Raw genomic sequence first — 22421 nt, forward strand, 5'->3', positions numbered from 1 at the left:
CCCCCTTGCTGCCGATGCCAGGGGTAGCCCTCACGCAGGTCAGTGGGTGCCTCACTACACATTCCTCTGGACCACTGCTTGTGGTGGCACCTGGCACTTCCTTCCTGTCACCTCGTAGGACACTGGAGACCCCACCTGCACCTGCACCTAGCACAGGCTGATGGAACCTCACTGCATGTTGGCCCTATGTGCTGCTGAGGTCACCTGTGTTCCTGTGTGGTCTATTTCCCACCAATCAAACTAATGGACTGCATTCTCCTGTTCCCTAGGCAACCACTCAGGTGTGGTCCTGAGCATCAACTCTCGTGAGATGCATAGCTACCTGGTGGGCTGATGGCACCAGCTGGCCAGGACACGCTCCTCCTGCTTCCTCCATCGAGGGCGCAGGACCACAAGTACAGCTGGAATGACATACCCTCTGAGACCTGTGGAAAGGCCAACTCCTCTAGCTGTCCCCACTCAGAGGACAGACACCTCTCCCTGTCAGCCCCAGCTGGCCCATGGGATCCTGGGACAGCCGACTCACGACCCACCTGGACACGGGCCTGTGGTGCCACACAGAGTCCCCACCCTTGACTCTGAGGCATCACAGTCCTTAAACCTGAACATGCTGCCCTGGCTGCTCCAACCTGCCACTGCAGCCCAGGCCTGGCTTCTCCTGCCTGGGGCTGGGCCAGCCTATTTCTGGGGTGAGCCTGCAGCCACCCCGACTCCAGACTTGTAGACCTACTCAGCCCTGGCCCCACAGTCCCCGTCCCTGCAGAGGACCCTAGAACCAGAAGGTCTCTGGGCCAGACCTATCCAACACCACCTTTCTGACAGCCACTCTCTCCACTGCAGTGTAAATACCTGCCCAGGTAGAGCTATTTGAGTTTGGGGGCTCTTTCTTTTAGCTTTCTGTTTTCAAGGCAGGCAATAGAAGCCATCTACGTTCTATCAGAATCCCACTCTCAGAATCCCACTCTCAGAACCCCTCTTTCAGAATGCCTAGAGTTGGGCCTAGAGGGGCAAATATCTGATTTTCCCTCAGGGCTATGTATGGGTTTAGAGACAAGAAAGGGACCCTTACATGCAATTCCTGCTCTGTCCAGCAGGATGTGCCCTTCTACAGCTTCTAGGCTGATGGCTGGCTTCTGGTCAGGTCTGGGCTCTTGAAGAATCTACAGGCCCCAGAAAGGCACATTAGCTGAATACATCAGGATCTGATGCCCTATGGTTTGAGGGACTCTTGTAGAACCAACCAGAAGAGGGGTGGGAGGGCAGCGTCTCCTGGTAAAATGAACTAGAGGATCCAGAGACTCGTGGCCCTTTCAAGGTCAGAGAAAGAAAGAGGCAGAGGTAGACCTAGAGTCGCCTGCTGCCTGCTCCCACTGCCAAGTCAGGGACCCAGCACAGGTTGACACTGTGAGCTGGCACAATTCACCTTTTGCCTTGAAACTGAAGTCAGTATTCCCTTCCCTTCCCACCTCCTTCCCTCCTCCCAACTCCAGACTCTTGCTGGCCCACCAGAGAGCCCAGGCTAGCCTGAAGTGAGGCCCGGGTGCCTCAACATCCGCTGCTGCTCCTGCTTGGCATACCCACCAGCAACCACCAGTTCTCCCGGGGGAAGAAATGTGGCCCATACAGGAGGAGAGGTGCAGGACAAACCCTCACAGGGCAGTTCCAGCACTCAGTCTCTCTGTTAGGGGATGGGCTGGGTGTCCAGACACTCATGTCACAGACAGGATGGTAGCAATAGGGGGGCACAAAGGTGGTCTGTGGGAGTGTGTCAACTGTACCCCAATATCTCTCACTTTCTGTCACTCTCTGGGGCTCAGGGGTGCCTCCAGAGGTGACTGCAGGCTGTCCTCCTTGTGAGGGGCTACAAATGGGACCCTAGTGCTAGTGAAGGCTGTGATACTCTAAGACCTTACCACTACACACCTTCTTGCTGTCCCAGATAAAACCTAAGCAGAGACCTTTCCCCATCTGTATCCCCACAGCACTGTATCACCAAGTACCACACAGAAGGAGATGCTCACACACCACAGTCTCCACGAGGTTCAAGGTCAGCACAGAACCCCTGGACATAGCCCGCCACTTTAGCCCACCAGTGCCTGGGGTGCCAACTGTAGGTCTCTGCCTTCCTCGAGCACTCTGTCACTCTCAAGGGCACTTGGGTAGCTTCCCCTAGCTATTTGGATTTTGTGTTACTATTTCTATTAAGAGCATTTGGAGTGTGTAGACCCAAGAGCCTCCCTGTTCTCATCTCCATAACTACAGACGGCTATACAGGCGCAGGGTTACCCTGCCTATCAGCGGAGGTGCCATGCATTGTACAGCCAGGGCCCAAAGCCCCATGGACAGCCCAGATGCCACCAACCCAGGGGCTCACACCACTCTCAACTGGGCCCTGTGCACACCTGGCATGTGGGCATAGCAGAGGTGATGAATTCTTTGTGTTTCCTTTCTAAAAAAAAAAAAACAATCAATAAATCATTTGTGATGCTTTTAACAACGGTTAAATCAACAGGGTCAGTCTCTGCCGTAGTGTGAAGATCTGCTTTATGTTTAACATGTACATGTGGCTCACACCACACACAATAAAAATTACATCCCACCTATGCCAAACAAATAGGCTCTGTTCCACCCTAGCATTAAGATCTTAGTCATGTTCACCTTACTATAATATACAAACCATGCATAGAACCACACACACACATCAGCCTCTCATACACAACATCGCATACATACCACACCACATACTGCATCACCACGCACACACACACACACACACACACACACACACACACACGCACGCACACATGCACACATGCATGCACAGTCCACAGCTACCTTAGTGTGAGGTATGGTTAGTTCCTCTCTATACCACATGGACCACAATCCCACTGCACACATACCATACCGGAACACACCATGCGCAGGGACAATGCCAGCCTAGGGGATTTCTGGGTTCCTTCCCTGGCACAGACAGATAACTGAACACCTCAGAAAGACAGAACATGCCATGGAGAGAGGGAATGTACCCTTGTGAGGGGCAAGGCCTAAGGCTGGGAGTCCCTAAGCAAACACTGAGTTGGATATTTTCTAGGGACCTTGGGTACTCTCCTTTACTTGTTCAGGTCCTGTTCAGAAACCTGCCTCCTGTGCCTTCCTGATGTTTCTGCTCACAGTGAATCCTGGGAACAAGATGCTGCCATCCCAGAGAGCCTGCTCTTGATTATTAGTTTCTCTATGGCCCCCTAACTCTCTTTCATTCCCCACCTCTCAGAGATGCTCACCAAATGTTGGCATGGTGGGAGAGCCATGACTGCTCTGCTTGCTTCATTCTGATGGGAGGCGTGCCTAGGGAGGGGTCAGTCCAAGGAAGACAGGATTCAGCGTCTCCCTGAACAGGAGAACAGGCCTCCCCACAGATATGCCTCACAGTCCCCTGAGACCTAGCTGGCCTTGGATGGGGGGGGGTGTGTGGAAGGTGGGGGGGGTATTCTCCCTTATAGTCCCTCTGACCACAGCACACCCATAGCCTCCAAGGATGCTTAGTAAGCATCTGCATCATTACACCAGTCTGGTACTGTGAAATGTTTGGATAAAACTTGAGCAAAAACCTAACATTTCAATAAGCCTGAATTAGACATATAATTGTGCTTCTTAAGCCAGTCCTTGTCATTGTTACAGAGAGCAGCCCAATAACTTGATTGATTTAAGCAGAGGTATGAACTATGACATTTTATATACACCTTATATAACATTCTCAGACCATCATAGCTTGCTTAAGCTTTCTTTCCTACTCTGGAAAAAAAAAACATCTGAGATGCAATGACATTAACAGAGCAGCAGGCAGCAGGCCCTTCTGTGACAATCTTGCAAGCTTATGCAGCCAATATCATGGCAATTACATGGCTTAGAAGATAGTGCATTATAACCAAACAGTAGAATCCAAACTGCAAAGGTAATAAATTCATATTACCAGTGTATATACTATTACACTATGGGTGTGGTAAGTTCCCAGGCAAACCCTATAGAAAACACAAGACAGTCTTCACACAATACGTAGAGTGATCTACCATAACTGTGCTCTGAAGGAATGTAAGTAGCAGATACAGATAGAGTTTTATATCGTGACATCAATAATAGACACAATGCCTCCTCTCTTTGGCTGTTTGTGGTTCTTTATCCCTGGCACAGAGTTGGAGGGCCATCCTGACTCAGGAAAGGTGGTTTTGGAGGACATTGAAATAAAACATGCTTGGGTGCAGTGGGAAAACCAAATTCCATCTCCAGATGCAGATTGCAGTGAGCTCAAACAGTACAGAGCAGTTTGCTGTAAACACAAAAATCATTTGTTCCTCCACAAAACTGAACCCAATAGTTTGCACTGGACAGGAGACTAGCTATTGAACAGTAACAGCTGGTCGGACTCAAATCACCTGTCTTCCTTAAAAACTGGTCTAGAACCATCCAGGTGAATTCTATCCACTGAGTCATGCACTGGGAGCAGAGGTTGCCAAGCTTTAATCTAGACTCTAAACTTTAAGTTGTATAAGCTGTGGATTACTGGCAGTGAGCACACATAACCGAGGAGGAGGACCAAGCTGATAAAGGTGTCTGCTATTACCAGTATCTAACTTAAGCCCCTGGCCAGACTTGGGGGTGACCGACTGCTTGGAGACCTATACAACCCTCTTTTTACCCTCAGGCTCCGCAACCACAAAGGTTCTGTGAATATAAATGGGTCCAAATTCTCCCACCATCTCCTGCAAAGGAAATATCTCAGGAGATATTTGGAGCCATGCCTGTGTATAAAATAAAATCAGATTTTCTTGTTTGAGTATCTAAGAATCTAATTCTGCCCAGTATTTGAGAAGGCAGCTAAGTGGTAACTGTGGACAAGTCTTGGAAGCAATTTGTCCCATCTGCGATTAGATAGAAGAGAGGGAAGTTTTGGGTGGGGCGGGCAGGGGGGTGCTCTTTGTACCCCAGTCCCCAGTCCACCTGGATGCTGGTCTAGTCTGCCACCAGAGAGTGGCTAGTGCAGTCTAGTCTGTCCCAGGAAGAGTCTGGCTTGGCAGTCTATGCCTACCCATGATTCAGCCATGCCATCTCCTGGTTTCTTCCTTTAGTTTTCAACAGGCTTATATTGCCATCCTGTCCCTGACAGCAGGGACTTGGGCCCAGGTTCCTGTAGCTTCATCAGTGTCCAAGACATGTGATGTCACCAGTTCTCAAGACACTTGATTTCCCATAAACCACCCAAGTTGCAAGGGGCCCAGAAGCCCCACCTACCGCACCCACTGAGCAGCTGCTACTGATTCTGTTACCCATGGTGAAGGTATTCCAGGGGTCACTAACTCAGCCACATTTGCACAAGTAGAGACAGAGCCAAATGCAAAAGGAAGTCAGGGAGTCTCCAGCCCATCAGCCCAGCATACAAATGGCCAAGGGTAGAGATACCAGAGGAGGCCCAGAAGCCGAGACTTGTGTGTCTCATTCTTGGACTCACCCATCTATCGCAAGTCCCCAAGTGTCGGTCATTTGCAGAAATCTGAGAAACTACAAACATTGCACATGTTCTGACTCTGAGAGGCAAGAGCTGGGACACAGTCACAACCAGAAAAACTCACCATCGCAGGAACAATGGTCCTGGTAATTTGTGCTTCCCTCTGAACTCCACCAGTTGGGCCTATTATCAGCCACAGCTGATAGGCAGGGTTGACACTCCCACACAGGCTTTTCTCGAGTGCCCAATCACATTCCTATCTGGTCTCCAGGTGAGTAGGCTGGAGGTCTTAGGAGAGCTAACTCCTGGGTATGCAAGCTTCAAACCCGTGACATGGCCCAGAATCTGGTATTACCTGACTGAAACAGTTACGTGTAGCTCAGAGGTCCTTTTAAACTCAGCCAGAAAGGTTTCAGACCCATGCTGTGTCTGATCTGGCTGTTGCTATTTTGCTTTCTACTTTGCCCATTTGCCAGCAGAAGCTGGCTATTGATACCCACCTCCCCAGTTACAGCGCCAAAGAGCTCAACAGGGAGAGCCTAAAGCCACCTCTGGTGACACAAAGGTTATCTCAGTGGGAGGAAAAGTGCTCATAGTCCCAAGGTTCAACAGGATAGAAGGGCCCACCCTAGTGGACATCTGAAATGACACTCTCCTCCAATCTCGACGGATCCCCTGGCTGCAGTGACCAGGGCAGGGACTGGCCGAGAGCGTGGTATCTGAGGTAGTGAAGCAGTGCTGGGAGCTTCTGAACGAGATGCTGCACTCACAGGGCCTAGAACCAGCCCGGCTGCTCTGAGCTCCACAGCCTGACTTCGGAGTCTCAGAGCCTGAGCCTTTCTTGTTCTCTCGGCCCTCCAGCACCTGTGGCACCTGCTCCCTTCCGCTGCCTCTGAGGCTTTCCTGAAGGTGCTTCAGTTGTTGATGACACATGACAGAATCGGAAATACCTAAGCACAGGCCCCGGGAGCAGCCTGCTCAGCTTACCTCAGAAAGAAACTGGTTCATCCGATTCTCAGTCCGTGACAGAAGCTGCTTACAGCCCTGGGGACCTCCTACCACTGGTTAATATTTCCCATTAAAGGGCACTGCTCTATCCTCCAGTTTATATTTAGACCGGGTCTCTGTGTAGAAAAATATTAGGTGTTCTTTTCTTTAGGCCTGTGGAATAAAGGACTCCTAGTGTAAGGCACAGCCTAGGGGCCTCTGCTGCTCTGACCCATCTGGAGACACATGGGACCATCTTCCAAATCGTCTTTGTCTCCCTCACCAGGGTGTCCTCTGGAGAGTTTACCAGCATGGACGTGGGTACCTGTATTCTCGGCTTTAATGACCGTGCTCAGACTGACTGTCCTCATGGATGTACCCCTTTACCAGCCATGACCCAAACGAATTATTAATCTCATCTTGTCTGCATAAGCTCCCTTAAAAATGTTTTTGAAGCATATGACCCCCTTTCTTAAACTTATACTCTCTAAGAAAGCAAGAAGCATTCATAGTGCATAGTTTGCCCATAGTCTAGAGAATACAGAAAGTTCTTTTTTTCCCTCAGCTTGTTTATGTTACAGCAACAGGAAAGTGAAAACATCAGTAAATGCCCAGTGCGTGGTGGGGCAGAAACCAAAGCAGGTAGCAAGGAGGCGGGAAGAGAGGAAAACAGCTACACTGTTGGAGGTTCTGGGATCTCCGAGAGAGGCGTGAGGACCAGTGGGAGTCCTTGTCTTCAGTGGGCTGATTCGTCTTTGCCTCAGTTCATACTACACTACACATTATACCACAGACACACTATATATGCTGTACGCACCATCACAAACACTACACACCACACAACCACACCAAACACCTCCCTCCAAAATACAATACATATACCACAACACAACACACACACAAGCACACACAAACACCATACTGAAACATACATACCATACCGAATACTACACATCAAATACAACACACACATGCTACAACACAACACACACATATACTTCAACATATCCACACCATTCCACAATATACACACCACAAGACACATACTGCACTATACATGTAACACCACCCACACTACACACACACACACACACACACACACACACCAAATGCCTCTAAAATTGTGGTCCCAGGACAATGTAGGGACCCTCCAGTTGGTACCTGAGTAGAAATAAGACAGGTGGAGGCCTGGCACATGTGTGCCCAGGCCTCTCGCATTCTCTGGGTCGCAGACATTTTCTTCCAAAGAGTGCAGGAGGGTTTTTCAGATCAAAGTCTTTTAAATGTCCTCCAGGATACCTCAGACCTCTAGTTGCCCCTCTGCCTGTGTGCCCTGACCTTGAAGGTGACCCCAGACTTAGGGAGAGGAAGGTGACCCCAAAGAGGCCAAGGGTCACCCAGTGGAGGCACAGGGGCTGGTCCCACAGAGGAGCTGTGTTTGTGCTGGGTGGGGACTTAGGGCAGAACTTCTAGGGAGGTCATACAAAGGCCAAAGAGGCTTGCGTGCGGTGTAGGGACTGAAGAGGGTAAAGGGGATGCTTTGGAGAGGGCAGGGTTACAGCGAATCATCTCCTTCCTGGATCACAGCCCCAGCCCCGGGGCTGCATACTACAAGGTCCTTCCTGAAGGTGTGCCATGGGCCCAGGGTATGCTGTGGGTATTTAATAGGTATGTCCCCTGGGAGACATTGCTTCCTGAGAACCTACGCTTGGCAGGATGTGTCACTGCCCCAGTCATTCCCCCACAGGCTTTTGAGGTACACTCAGTGTGTATGTGTGTATGTGGAGGGGGTAGGTAGGACCAGCTCCCAGAAGAGGCAGCAACATGTGGACAGGTGTGTGGACCTCTTTAGGTGGCTTGTTTTTGCTGAATCAGCACCTCAAGCATTCCCTCAGTCCTGAATGTTTAGTCACTAAGTGCAGAAACTGGGGGCCTCCAGTTTGGTACCAAAACCACATAGGTAATGGAAAGACAGAAACTTGCAGTGTCGTGAACAGATTGTGCAAGGGCCAAAGCCTGACCTTGAAGACCCAGGCACTGACAAGTCAGGTAAGTTTGCCCAGTGGTAACGCAGGCTGCACTCAAGGGCTGCTGGCTTCCTTCCAGAAGCTGAGTTGACCAGGCAGGACTGTCTGGAAGGGGTGCAAGACCATCTGAAGGCTTGTCAGATGCCTGAGAAGTGCCTCGTCTTGGTCCCAGAGCCATTGTTTCTACACCTCATGCTGTGAGGCCTCCTACTGCCGGATCTAGTGAAGTAAAGGCTTGCCTGTGCACACTGCTTATAAGGCAGATGGTAGGTACCAGCACCTGCCTCCGAAGGGACTCATGGAAAGCCGGGCACAATGGTCCTACTTCCAGGAGGAGAGAGCAGTGTCTGTAAACACCTGAGCCTGACTGGTAACAGCCACCAGTGCAGGACAAAGTCACTGTGTGAGCGTGACAGGTAGAAGCGAAATACCACAGACCCACTGGCCAGCCTAGTCTGGTCTGAGAGTAGGAGCCTGCTACTTATCCACCCTGTCACCTTCTGTCACCACCCTTCCTCCTGGGAACAAGATGAAGATTTATCATAGGTGACCACCTCCCAACTGCACACCCCTGGGCCACTCGGCCTCTCACAGTTCTGCCAGCTCCCACACCCTGCCATCTTAGTCGGGGTTTCTATTCCTGCACAAACATCATGACCAATAGGGAAGTTGGAGAGGAAAGGATTTACTCAGCTTACACTTCCACATTGCTGTTGATCACCAAAGGAAGTCAGGACTGGAACTCAATCAAGCAGGTCAGGAAGCAGGAGCGGATGCAGAGGCCACGGAGGGATGTTCGTTACTAGCCGGCTTCCCCTGGCTTGCTCAGCTTGCTCTCTTATAGAACCCAAGAGCACCAGCCCAGGGATGGCACCACCCACAATGGGCCCTCCCACCCTTGATCACTAACTGAGAGAATGCCTTACAGCTGCATTTGATGGAGGCACTTCCTCAAGGGAGGCTCCTTTCCCTGTGATAACTCCAGCTTGTGTCAAGTTGTCACACAAAACCAGCCCAGGCCTTGCACCCCTAGCCTAGGTGCCCAGGGCTCGGGTGCCACAGGGCCTGCTGCCCAGCTCTGGGTCTTCGATGGGGCCGGGTGACTTGCTGAGGGACGGGGGGATTCACAGGAAGGGAGATTCTGTGTGGGAGCACCTGTAGGCACTCAGTGGGGCAGCACATGGAGACCTGTGCCACCATGCTCCTTCTGTGAGAACCAGGAGGTGCTCGTCTCCACAGAGAGGCATCCATGATCGCTCTGCTTCAAACAGGATCACTAAGGTTCCTCAGGGTTCAGGAACAGCAGCCAAGCATGGCTATGTGCGGTGGCCCTTGGTGGTGATATTCCCTTGTCACAGCATCGATGACTGTCACAGTCACCCCAGGCCTAGCATGCCCAGACTCAGCACGCCGATGGCACTTGGCCCAGTCCAGGACTTGCTGGCTTGCCACCGGGCTAACGGCAGCATTGGCAGCCTGCAGCTGGTGTCACGGTGGCCCACACGTTCAGCTCCGCTAATGACTTGCCCAGATTTTGGCAGTATTGAGCTGTGCCTGCCAGCGGGGCAGTGGCTGGGGCAATGACAAACCAGCCACAATGACGGCTTCGCTCTTGGCCGGGCATCAATCCCAGCACATGGCACATCTCACAGCTCCGCAGGCCGGCTTGGCAATGGCCCCAAAGCAGATGTGCAAGCCACCCCACAGTGGAGCGGGACCCTGAGTCACAGTGCCAGCCAGATCTGGGAATGCTCAGAACACCCATGACCACAGCAGGTGCCTGATTGGCATGGTCACAGCAGGGACCAGCGTGAAAACAAGTCCTCACTTCATAGTAAAGGCACCAGAGACTCAGTGGTGAAGGTGATGCAGTTAATGTTATGACCTTATAGTGTTGTGGGTCAGCTTAGAGAAAAGACTAGAACGGCAGGTGCCCAGATTTAGTGTAAAAAATGGCGGTCCTCATGTTCCTCGTCACATTTTCCTGCCCCTATGAATTCATTAGGTGAGTTCTTCAGAGAGTTACAATCTTCAATGATCTAACATTATCCCTACCCCAAATTCCCCATCCTCCTGAATCCCAAGGTTCCCGTGTTTCTGCTCCATCCCATAGCTGCCTGTAACTTTCCAACCCTCAGATAAACTGAGAGCAGAGCCAGGCGAGCAGGCACCAGCTGCAAGCTGAGGAAGACAGAGCCTGTGTCACTGCAACTCTCTCTCTCTCTCTCTCTCTCTCTCTCTCTCATGCTCTAAACACACCTCATTCTTAAAGTGGGCCATAGAATTTGTTTCTTACATCAGTGGGATCAGGAGAGGTAAGAGATGAGGAGGGAGAGGGAGCACTGGCCAAGAACGAGATCAGGTAAGGGACATGGTCCCACAGGCCCTCAGGTCGAGATGGAAGCCGGGAAAGAGGCTGGCCATTAACAGCCCAAGGAGCCAGGGCCTTGTGGCTGCAGTAAGCGTGCTTTGAAGACAAAACCACTGGGTCTCACTTCTGGGTGAAGAAAGCTGTCTCTTCATGCCAGTTTGGGGCCTGAAATCCTAATGGCAGGGCCTGTCAGGGAGCCAAGAAAGAGATAGGCAGGGGTCAGGCTTAAGAGAGCAGGCAGTATGGAAGTGGAATATAAAATGCTGGAGCCCCACCAATGCCTACTGGGCCCATGTGCTGCTCCTGGAGAGAGGGGCAGGCTGGGAGAGGTCAGCATCCAGCTTAGAGGTCAAGTGTGGTGGAGCCAAGGAGCAGAGGGGCGGAGCCCAGAGCAGAGGGGTGGAGCCAAGGAGCAGAGGGGTGGAGCCAAGGAGCAGAGGGGTGGAGCCAAGGAGCAGAAGGTGCCCATCCCCGGGATAGGGCACACAGCCAGATGGGATGGGAGCGCTGCATTCTTAGGAGAGTCAGAAGGGGGGTGGGGATACTGAGAAAGCAAGAGAAGACAGGAAAGTATCTGGGAAAGAGAGAAAATAGTCACAGGGGTGGGGCAAGCAAGAAAGTCAGCAAAGGGAGGAGGCCCCCTGAGAGAGATTTGTACTAGGTGGCTCCCCGATCCCGTACTCTCCCTTTTCAATCTTTCCTGATACAGCATGAGGATTGGGCATGCTGGTCTTCTTAGACCCCCACCTTGCTCCTTGGAGACCCAACCGGCAGTATGTCTTGTGTGTGGCAGTGAGCATCACATCTGGCAGAGGGTTGAGACAAACATGCCCCAGAGGCAGGAGGGCACAGGCTCTGGACCGGCCAGTCTGCACATGAGCATTCACTTGGCATTTCTAGAGACAGATGGGGCCTGAAGCCAGCCATACTGCAAGCCAGCTAGACCCCTAGAGGGGAGGCTGGCACCCCAGGCAGGAAGCAGCCAGCTCTGAAGGGTCAGGGCATTCTGCATGTTCCTGCACTGCCTGGGCGCCCACCTTCAGCTCAGGAGGAATGCATACCTGTCTCCTCCCATGGAGTCTTTATCCCAGCTGTGCCTCCCACCCGAGCTCTTGACTACCTTCCCATCAGGAGAGAGGTGTTTTTAAACAGCCTCATAAAACCCATGTCTCTGTCACAAACTCCTGAGTCACAGACGTCTAATGATGCTTCCCGTGGAGGTTCCCGCTGTGCATCTAATAGGCTTCGTGATACCGAGTTACAGACTATAACCCACAGCATGGGCACCAGCACTCAGTCATCCTCTGCTTTAAATGACACCGAGGGGACTCTTCATTCCATGGCAGCCCACCAGGACTCCAAAACCAAAGGCATCACTTAAAACCTGGCTCTGTGACACGTGACCAGTGCTTAGGCCTCAATGGAGGACCCTGGGCAAGTGAGGGTTGGTTTCCATGAAGAGCCCCAGGGGGATCCCTCAAACTGAATGTCTCTGAATTCAGTCTCAAACTGAATGGCTCTGTGACCTCACAGCCACCCTGAAGTCTGGGCCCATCTCCAGGTTCAACGCAGTAAGATCCTCCACCACCTGTGATCAATGGCTAGGCTCCGCCCACTTCCCAGCACCAAAGCCACGAGTGGTTTGAATGGACCTCTGGGTTCACCCATGACCCCGAACACCACCAACACATCCCTCACCACACTCCCCAGGCACTCAGACCCAATGGCTCTTGATCCAGATGTCAGGCCCAGTAGTAGGCCCTGGACTCAGCTCCTGCTGGGACCATCATGCTCTCTCCTCTGGTCATCTCCTTCACAGTGTCAGCCCCCAAGGTGGGCAGCACCTCCCTGGGTGGGCTCCCACATCTGCTCTGATGCCTGCTCCACCAGCCAGCCATCAGCCTGCATGAGCCTGTAGAAGCCCCCAAGAAGCCTTAAGGGCTCCTCTCTACTTGACAGGACATCCCACGACTTCCCCAGGTCCACCCCAGCCCACCCCAGTCCTCTTCTTACAGTCCCTGTCTCATATTGGGCTCTAAGCAACCATGGTCTTTATTTAAATGCTGCCGTCTAGCTCAAATAACCCCGACCTCTCAGAACTCTACTAAGTTCTCTTCAAAGCTGCTGCCTCATCTACAGTTTCTCAAATCTCCACACAGCATCACCGCCAGAGCACGTCTGTGTCAGCTGCACCCTGAGAATGGGTTTCCAGGGGATTTATTGTGTTTCCAGCTCTTGGCACCGAGTGGGGAGGAGAGGAAGCAGTGATGGCGTCTACTGAGCTAAATACTCAGGTCCACAGACCAAAACCACTCAGAAAAATCCCCAAGGGTCCTCTAAGGCAGAGGGATTTCTTAGGTATGTTACCCTGCCTGTGCACCGGGGAGACGCAGCCCCTCCCACGTGTCGAGTGACCAGAAGTGATGACTCAGACAACTACAGACATCTTCTTCTGCGCCGTGAGCCACTGTCAGGAGGACATGAGGCCGGGCCACACAGCACAGTTTTATTAATACACAAACAAGTTCCGCCAATGGGCGTCAGTCGATGGGTACACGGTTACAACAGTAGAAAAAAATCAGTTTGTAGAGCAGAAGAGTCGGGTGAAGGGACTACGAGATGTGAGACGTGGACTGAAAACTAGGGTTTTTCATGGCAAGTCTCTTTACATAAAAAATTTTTACTTTCTGAATTAAATACATTGAGCTACACAATCAAAATATATTTACAGTCATTTCAAATGGGCTACCAACATAGTTAATTAAAAAAAACTTTCTCTTTTCTTTGCCTGTGTCTTTCCAATATTATTTTAAATATGATTTTAGTTTTTTTTAAAAAATACATTAAGGAAATAATTACATTCATAACGTGAAAACATTTTACAACTTAGAGCCACGAGCAATTGATTTGGAATATCTAGAGTGTAAAAAAAACTGGTGTTAAAATGTAGAGTAAACCTTTGTTAGAAAATCAATTAAAACATTATCATATTAAAAACACCTTTGGTCCCTAAGAATTATGAACTAAAGACACCACTTTGGAAGGATAATCCAATGTGGTGTGTGGGAAGCCCAAGTTTCCAAAGACCACAGTGGTGTGTCCCCCAGTACTGGCAAAGGGTGTTCCCCAAAACTGAGGGGTGGGCTGGCTTCCCGCCCCAGGGACAAGGCTAGTTCCACCTCTCCCTGGGGCTGAGCTGTGTGTGCACGGCACGGGGGTTATTTTCAGTTTATTTCACAGTAGAAACCCAGCTCTCTGGTGTAATTAGTAGTAAGTCAGTGAGAACAAGACCCAGACATTCAATTGCTTCTATAAAAACTATGTCATGAATTTGAAATGTTTCTGATTTAAAATTACTTTAGGAAAAAAAGAAAACCTGAAAGATCAATCATTTTGATGTGGCCACACCCAGAGAATGGACCTTGAAGATGTCCTGTCTGCTGGTGAGGGTAGGTATAACTGACTTGGCTCAAGTATCTCCAGAGCACAGGATGGAGGGCAGCAACAGGGGGCACTTGTCCCTTGCCTTTGGGAAGAGAGACACCCGGCTGCTGCCTGCACATGAATTCTACCTGGGGACCATAGTCCCCACATAGCGGAAGCATCCCTCCATGGCCAAAGCAGATTTTCTAAAAGTCCCATCAGCACGAGTGTGTTGACACAGAAACAGCCAAAGGGAGATTGGAGCAGTGGTCGGAGGAGGCAGACAGGTGGGTGAGGCAGGACCAGGGCATGCACAGGGAAGGGACAGGACACTGACACACAAGGCAGGGAACAGCAAGCACTCTGGAAGATTCTGTGTGACGTGAGTCCATGCTGTTCGGACAGATCATTCTGGCACCTGGGATGACCTGTTTGACGCACGCTCAGCCTTGCAAGAACACTGGTAAATGAGATTGTGTGACACTAAGGGTCCCGCCCCCATGCCCACGCTAGGGACCACACCAAGTCCCCAGGACAGCATGATATTTGTACACAAATGGTTAGTTAGTAAACCGTCATCAAAGTAGAGGGGTTTGGGAAAGCTGATGACATCTTGCCAAATTGTAACAAAAAGTAGACCCCGAGGAACATTGGGGCCTCAGACAAAGAGAGGCCCCGAGAGGCGGAGCATCTCCCATGGTCCAGAGGACCGATTGCTCACAGACAGGGTTCAGCCCTCTGCCCGCCTGGCTCCACACAGAGCAAACTGTGCCATCAATGGCTGGGGTCATGCTGGTGGCTTTGGGAGGGTCATAAAATGAGAACACTGAGAATCCCGACGGGATCATGGGTGTCCAATATGTACATATATAAATTAAAACTCTATTTATTGAACATATACAAATAAATAACTTATTTTGAAACAAATGCTCTCAACTAGCTTTCTGACCAAATCTAAGTACACTAATGGGAGCACAGGACAGTGGGGCCTGTGCTGGGAGCCATCCCTTCCCCAGGGGGCCTGTGCTGAGGGCCGTCCCTTCCCCAGGACCCACTTTACATGGTGCTGAGGGACTTCCAGGATCCACTGCAACTGAATGGATGACAAGCCTGGGTTTCTCGGCACAAATTATGAACACCAGGAGCTTGGAGCCCGCTGTGTGTCTTCATCAGGACAAACTCATCTGAGGCTTATTGGCTGGACATGATACTTCACTATGCTGGCCAGACTTGGCTGTTAAATTGAGCATTTTCTCCTTGTTTTGGTAACAGTCAAAGCCTGGAACAGCGCTGCTCTGAGACCCAAGGCAGCAGGAGTCTATGGCACAGCAAATTCTCTTCCCTTTCAGAGCCCAGAATAGCGGCAGTTCCCTGTGATGACCCAAGGGGCTCCCCCAGTTGTAGCTCCATGAACAGGCTGGTGTATATGGAGGCTGTATCCCTCCTCCTGGTCCTCCTACACAGTTTCCAGGCAGAAATCAGCCCACACAGATGCTGGTGTGAGGAATCCTAACTGCCCTTTGGAGGAAGGCACTAGAGCAAAGCACCATTAGACATTTGTCTGAGGCCACGGGGCTAGCCTGGGACAGACCTTCAGCTGAGCAGCTTCCCTGTACACGGTGATGTCCCTGGACCCTGGTGATTACCTCGCTGCTCTTAGCTGACTCCAAGGCAGCTGGGGCGGGGCTCAAGCACAGCATCAATTGTGGCCATGGAGGCTGCCCAGGGAAGGCCCTGAAGGCACCTCTACAGAGAGCCTGGGAGGCTTTCCTCCTGTGTGTGCTAAGGACGCTGATGGGAAGGCATCCCCAGGTTCTCACCCAGGGACACCTGGCCCTGCACACGTCTGCAGAGAGGCCTAATTTCCAGATCACTGCCTGCCATCTCCCCATGGTGGAAAGGCTTGGACTGTACCCAGGAAGCCCAAAAAGTCAGTTTGACTCTCCCTAGGGTAGAGGCTAGCCCCCATGATCTCTGTACACAGCACATCCTGAGCAGCCAGACTATCCTATGAAGTGCACAGAGGCAAGCAGGAGAGTGGGAGGGGCCCACACAATTCGAACCTCAGCACGGGAGTGCACCCGTGACACACAGCTTTAACTGTAAACTGGAGGAAGGTGTTCTGGAAAGATCTTCTCTGTTCAAAGATGGCCCAGGTTAAGCTACAGGTTCTAGAACCCGCTTTGTTGAATCCACAGGCAGATGGTGGCCAATGTGCCTCCTGGGCGGAGGAGCTCCTGCCTGGCAACCCGGGAAGCTGGGGTCTCAGGAGAAAGGGGCACAAGCTACCCAACGATGAAAGCTCTGTGCTGCCTCTCAAAGTACATCATAAAGTGGGAAGGAAACAGGGTCTCTGAAAAGTCCCCAAAGTCCAAGCATAGCACATAATCAAAGGGGGGAGGCATTTTCTTTAAAGGCAAACATGGAAAACACTAGTAAAAAGAATGACAACTTCTCTAACCTGGTGACAAAAGGTTTGTCCAAAACCAAAACTGAATTTTAAAGTCGCTTCACAGCGCTATTCCTCATGGCTTCACCTCCAGTGACAAGGGACAGGTGGGAGGGGGAGGGGTGTGCAGAGACACAGGAGCTCATGCTGTTGCTGCAGAGTAGGACCGTCTGGCAAACAGGGTGAGGTATGCAGCTCCGACTGTACATGGGGAAGACTCGGGTCACCCCGTCTCACGGGGACGCAAGGTCCACGGGCTGCAGTCTAGGGCTGAGCTAAGGTCCTCAGAACCGCCCCATCTGCTAGAGGGTGCTTCAAAACCCTTTCCTTTCTGCTTCTTAACAAGTAAATTTGGACACCAAAGTTTTAAAGTAAACTTTCCTAAAGGGCACCGTCATACAGTAGAAAGCGTGCACGCAAGCCAGCCAAGGGTCAGCGTCAGACTCGTCCAAACTTCTGCGGTCACATTCAGGCCACTCTGGAGGGCGCACGTGTCACACGCGAGGCTGGTAGCAGTACACAGTCTCTAGGCGTGGCTGGGCTCCCTCTATGTCCCATTCTTCAGCTCCCACTCCTGGAGAAGAGAGATGTGTGAATGCAGGCAGCTTGATCCTGGCTACCCCAAGCCGCTATGGCCCAAGAGCCTTTGACATCAATGCAGTGTGGTGGGTCAGCCACAGACAACAGTATGCAGTAGCCAGCCAGAGATAAAACCAATGCAAACGCCCAACAGGAGCCAAGAGGCAAATGTGGTCCCTCCAGATACGAGACACTCAGCAGGCTGAACCAGGAAGGGAGAGCTGACTGCTGGGATATCATAAGTAAGGACTCCATATCATCTGAGCCTATTATATGGAAGCCTGAGGCAGTCGAGTCCACAGAAATAAGCAGATTCAGGGTATATAGCTGGGGGAAGGGAAGAAGGTGGCACTGGTGTTTTGGTGTGTCACGTGGGAAGATGAAGTTCCGGAGACAGGACACACGTGGGATGCCCTATTAGCAGGTTGAGTTAGTGTTGCTTCTTTTACCACAAGAAAGTGGATGACGGTGGCTGGATGGGTGAAGTGGACGCAGCCACTGCGGGGGTGGGGCGAGGTAGCAGGTCCTGCACTTCCCTCAGACATGGAGTTATCAGCACCTACTCTCAGCCATCATGGAGGTGTCTGGGGAGGTTGAGATGGGGACCTGGCCAGACACTCTCCTTCGCAGAGTCAAGCCACCAATCCAGAGCTGTGACAAGTCCCTCCCAGCCTGCCCGCGTGTTCCTGATTCTACCAAATCAGGTACTGCTCCATTAGGGTTCTTATTCCTGCCAGTGCTGTGCCATTAGCCATTAGTTACATGTGAACTTTCGATTCTAGAAAAGTCAAGAGAATGTTTAGCCTAGTCAGTATGCCCTCCCCCCTCCTCCACACACACACTAGGACCATTCTTAAGTCCACGCTTGAGGCTGTGTCAGAGATCAGCTGTAGTGACAAGACCCCCTACACCTCCTGTCTGTGCACTGGCTACAGCTGGGACCAGACGCCCCCTGTGCTGTACGGGGACAGTGTGAAGGTGTCTGTGTCTCATACTGACAGTCCGGGGCTCCGTGTTCACCCTCAGAGGGGGACAAAGCTGGGCAGCTGGACAGCTCAGCCTCTCACCCCTCTCCTCTGACGGTAAAGACACCAGGACGGGAACCGCGCAGCTCCACCCTAACATGGCTGAGGCAAAATGGTCCTCTACAAAGGAGAGTTTGACTCTAGACTAAGAAGCCTGAGGGATGTGCAGGAAAGCCACTGGAACGCCAGCTCCAGAACCTTCTGCCACTCGACTATGAGGCCTTCCATGAAAGCACACTTGCTGGGGAAGCACACACCCTGGGGGGGCTGGGCAACACAGCTCCCGGCAGCATCCGGGGACACCCTAAGAGCATAGCACAGTTCTTTCCTGACAAGCAATTTGTCCTGAGGAAGGGGTCTGGACTGCTGAATGAGCTATGCCAGCACAAACAGGGCAGGGTGCACATTCAGCCTCCTCTATCTTCAAGACAGAGGGATGCCATCTGGACTCCTGCCCCTCCCCAGGCCAGCTCAGTTCCACCTGCTGCTTCCATTCCATCCCCTTCCATTCCAGCTGCTTCCATTACCATGGGCGAGAAGCGCTGGCTCTGATCATCTAGAAATTGTGCTCTAAGAATCCCTAGGGTTTAATCGTGGCAAAAGCTGTTGGTGGCTCCTCTTCCTGACTGCAGGGAGTGGAGGGACCCTGAGTTGATGGCCAGGGTGCTGGGAGACAGCCTGGAAAAAAAATGTTTTTCTGGCTTTTTCTTTCCTCATTGGAGAATCACAGCAGGTAAGTGCTAGAAAGGATATCGGGGTCACTCTGCCCAGTCTGTGTTGCCCAGAGAAGACAAGCCCAGGGGTTAGCGGTCTTACTCATTTCTGAGATGACCTGGAGCTTTGGGAGTTCAGGTTTGGTGGCCACCTTTGAACCCTAGTCCTTGAGGGTGTTGGGGGGCAGCTGGAGGAGTACTCGCTCAGCACCTCTGGCAGGAGGCTGAGTGCCAAGCACAGTGGGGTTCACTTCAGGCTCACCTTGGCCTTCTGCAGCACGTGCCCACGGCAGGGGGAGCTGCCCGAGGAGGGCTGGTTCTTCTTCAGGACGGCTGCACTGTTCACAGGCAGGGGCCCCTCAGCATCGCTTGTATCACAGCTGGAGATGGGAGAATTTTCCAGAGTGCGGTGCCGAAACACGGGAGACTGTCAATGAGAGGAGAGTCCCGTGTGAGGGGTGGGTTCCGGCCACCGGCATTCCTCAAGGAGACATAGTTCAGTAAAGAAGAAGCAGATTTGGAAATTGGCCAAACTAGGAAGGACCACCACAGGCCATGCCTGATCCTCGGGACACTTTCAGAGGGATGGAAGACCCAGAGGCCGGATTCAGGGCCCACACTCCTACCCTCACTACCTCTCTCACCCGTCCATCAGTGTGGTGCTTCTTAAGTTTGTACATGTCTCCTGAAGCTGCCTGCCACTGAGAGGGCAGAAGCTGCCAGTAAGGCCGGGCATGGTGGCGCACACCTGTAATCCCAGCACTTGGGAGGCAGAGGCAGGTGGATTTCTGAGTTCAAGGCCAGCCTGGTCTACAGAGTGAGTTCCAGGACAGCCAGGACCACACAGAGAAGCCCTGTCTCAAAAAAACCAAAAAAAGAAAAAGAAAAGAAAAGAAAAAAAAGAAGCTGTCAGTAGCAGGCAGCATTAGCTTGGCATCTTGGGACAATGAGTGGCCCCAAGTGACACTGGGTCTGTGGCCACTCCCACTTTGCAGATACTGGAGAGAAATTTTTGGAAAGCTCACAATGAAACAACTTATCTCCTCGGCTGCCTTGGGTCTGATTTTGCTTGTGGGCTCTTCTACATCGGATCACAAATGGTCCTTTAAGAAAGCGGGGCACTGTGGAGACCCTGTCATCATCATATGACTCAGAGCACCGGAAACGCACTTGGGATGTGCAGGGTGTTCTCCCAGCTCCCAGCTCCCCCTCCCCCACCTTCCCCTCCAACCCCCCACCTCCTGCTCCCACCTCCCAGATCAACGTTTTGGCAACACAGATATCCTCGTTCATCTTCAGAGGCCACATCTGGGTGGGTGTGGTCACTAGTGCAAAGACAGAATAAAGACCCCAGTCTCTGAAGATGGCCAGGCAATAGGTGTCTGCAGCAGAAGAACCTGCCTAACAAACCACTCCCCCAAGGATGTGGTCTGTCTGCAATTATACATAATGCTGTCACCAATGCAGGAGGCAATCCCAGTGAACAGAGAGGACCCTCAGGAGACACGGGAGGCATGGGCACGCGTTCCTGAGCTCCTGAAGGCCATGCTCACTCCTGGCTAGGGGACAGTTAGGGACAACAGCAAGTCTCAGTGGCTGAGCCAGGTGACAATGAGGAGCCATGACTAAACGTAGGAGCTCAGACTTGACAGGTGACCCCCTCATGCCCAATTTGGGGCACAGACTACTATGTCACAACCACTGCAGCGTCCAGACGCCTGCATCGACGGCAGTGTGAGAGCAAGTTCCTGCCTAGCCAGCTGGTGTCAGTCAGACTGGGCGAAAAGGTAGGAGAGCTGGCCTTTGTCGCCTGCCCATGCAGAGCACGACTCAGTACTGGCCTTCAAACACTCCGGTGAACATAAGAGACATCAGTGTCTCCATTCGGTGGCTACGGTGGGAACCTTAGGCTGATCCACCCACAGTGGTGAACACGCCGCCTCAGAGACCACGGATCACTTCTGTGTGCTGTGCCTTCAGGACACTCACCTGTGGGCTCGATGTCCCTGACCTGGGCTCGATGGCCAGCCCTAGGGTGACGCCACCCGCCAAGGCCTTCTTCAGGCTCTCCTTGACCTCGGTCAGCTCCAGCTCCAGGCTGACCCGCTCCGCCTCCCTCTGCTTGCACTCTTCCTCCAGCCTCTTCAACTTCTCCTCCAGGGCCGCCTGGGTCTTCCTGCCTGAAATCCCAGGACACACGGTTCCCTCAGAGGGGCCAACCTAGCCGAGTTCTGCTAGGTCTTCCCCATGATGCTCCAGCCCAGGTGCTTCCTAATCACCTGCTGCTATGTGAGATTAGGGCCAGGAGTCTAACAGAATCCTACACAGCCCAAGGGGCCTCACGACACTCACTTAAAGGACACAGTGTCCAAAGGGGACACTGACTAGGGAGCTGAGTAAGGAGAAGTCTCAAATTCTTCCAGTTACTTGTGGACTGTTGTTGTGATGATTTGAAGATGCTTGGCCATGAATAGCACTATTTGGAGATGTGGCTTCGTTAGAGTGGGTGTGGCCTGATTGGAGGAAGTGTGTCACTGTGGGGTGGGCTTTTAAGACCCTTGTCCTAGCTTCCTGGAAGCCAGTCTTCTCCTGCATGCCTTTGGAACAAGATGCTGAACTCTTAGCTCTTCCTGTGCCATGCCGGCCTGGGCACTGCCATGCTCCTACCTTGGAGATAGTGGACTGAACCTGTAAGCCAGCCTCAATTAAATGTTGTCTTTTTAAGAGTTGCCTTGGTCATGGTGTCTGTTCACAGCAGGAGAACCCTAAGACAACTATACATGCTGCCATGGCCACAAAACATTGCCCATATCTCTGTAGGCCTTGGCATATAGTTCTCCAAGGTGTGACAGTAAACTCATCTCTCTGAAATTTGTTGTGATGACCAACACGGGCAGGAAATGCACAGAGATGGATAGAAAAGAAAACTGAGTCAGAGAAGTGGGCAAACCACAGGCCACAGAGAGCCTGGTCTCTCAGAGCAGAGCTGGGGCCTTTCTGCATCTCTGTCCTGTGACTTGACAGAGGCAGGCAGAAAGCTGTCTGTTACGCACCATGTTCCTTCCTGTCATAGATCTGGGTCTCCACCCATCTCAGGCAGCCTGATATGGACACCTGGCCCAACCCACTCCCACAAATTATCCTAATGGGTCCACCTTTACCTCCCGTCTTGTTCTCTGCCTCTAAATCACGTCCCTGAATAGCCATAATTCAGACAGAGTTCAGATCTGGTTAACTATGATGGGCCCATGCACCAGCCTCAGCCTACATCGAAGCCTTCTGGAAGCCAGTGACCCCTCTGGGCTCCCCCATCCACCACACAGCCTCCCTTCTCCTCATCTGGTAGA

At 52.0% G+C, this 22421-nt stretch overlaps 2 protein-coding genes across 3 annotated transcripts in view; one reads left to right on the forward strand and one right to left on the reverse strand.

The window, feature by feature from the left end:
* The window catches only part of Sorcs2 (sortilin related VPS10 domain containing receptor 2), a 380275-nt gene extending 377782 nt beyond the window's left edge, over positions 1 to 2493 (forward strand). The window contains exon 27 of the mRNA XM_052199229.1: positions 270 to 2493. Within this exon, the coding sequence (XP_052055189.1) occupies positions 270 to 334 (65 nt within the window). The 3' untranslated portion in view covers positions 335 to 2493. The remainder of the gene's footprint in view (positions 1 to 269) is intronic.
* A 10837-nt stretch (positions 2494 to 13330) lies between these two features.
* Afap1 (actin filament associated protein 1) overlaps positions 13331 to 22421 on the reverse strand; it is a 111232-nt gene continuing 102141 nt past the window's right edge. For both annotated transcript variants that reach the window (XM_052198755.1, XM_052198756.1), the window contains 3 exons: positions 21064 to 21254; positions 19337 to 19501; positions 13331 to 17331 (listed from right to left, as the gene is read on the reverse strand). In XM_052198755.1, coding sequence (XP_052054715.1) covers positions 17305 to 17331; positions 19337 to 19501; positions 21064 to 21254 — 383 coding nt within the window. In that variant the 3' untranslated portion in view covers positions 13331 to 17304. The remainder of the gene's footprint in view (positions 17332 to 19336; positions 19502 to 21063; positions 21255 to 22421) is intronic.

This window comes from Apodemus sylvaticus, chromosome 11, assembly GCF_947179515.1.
Source record: "Apodemus sylvaticus chromosome 11, mApoSyl1.1, whole genome shotgun sequence".
Taxonomy (NCBI): Eukaryota; Metazoa; Chordata; class Mammalia; order Rodentia; family Muridae; genus Apodemus; species Apodemus sylvaticus.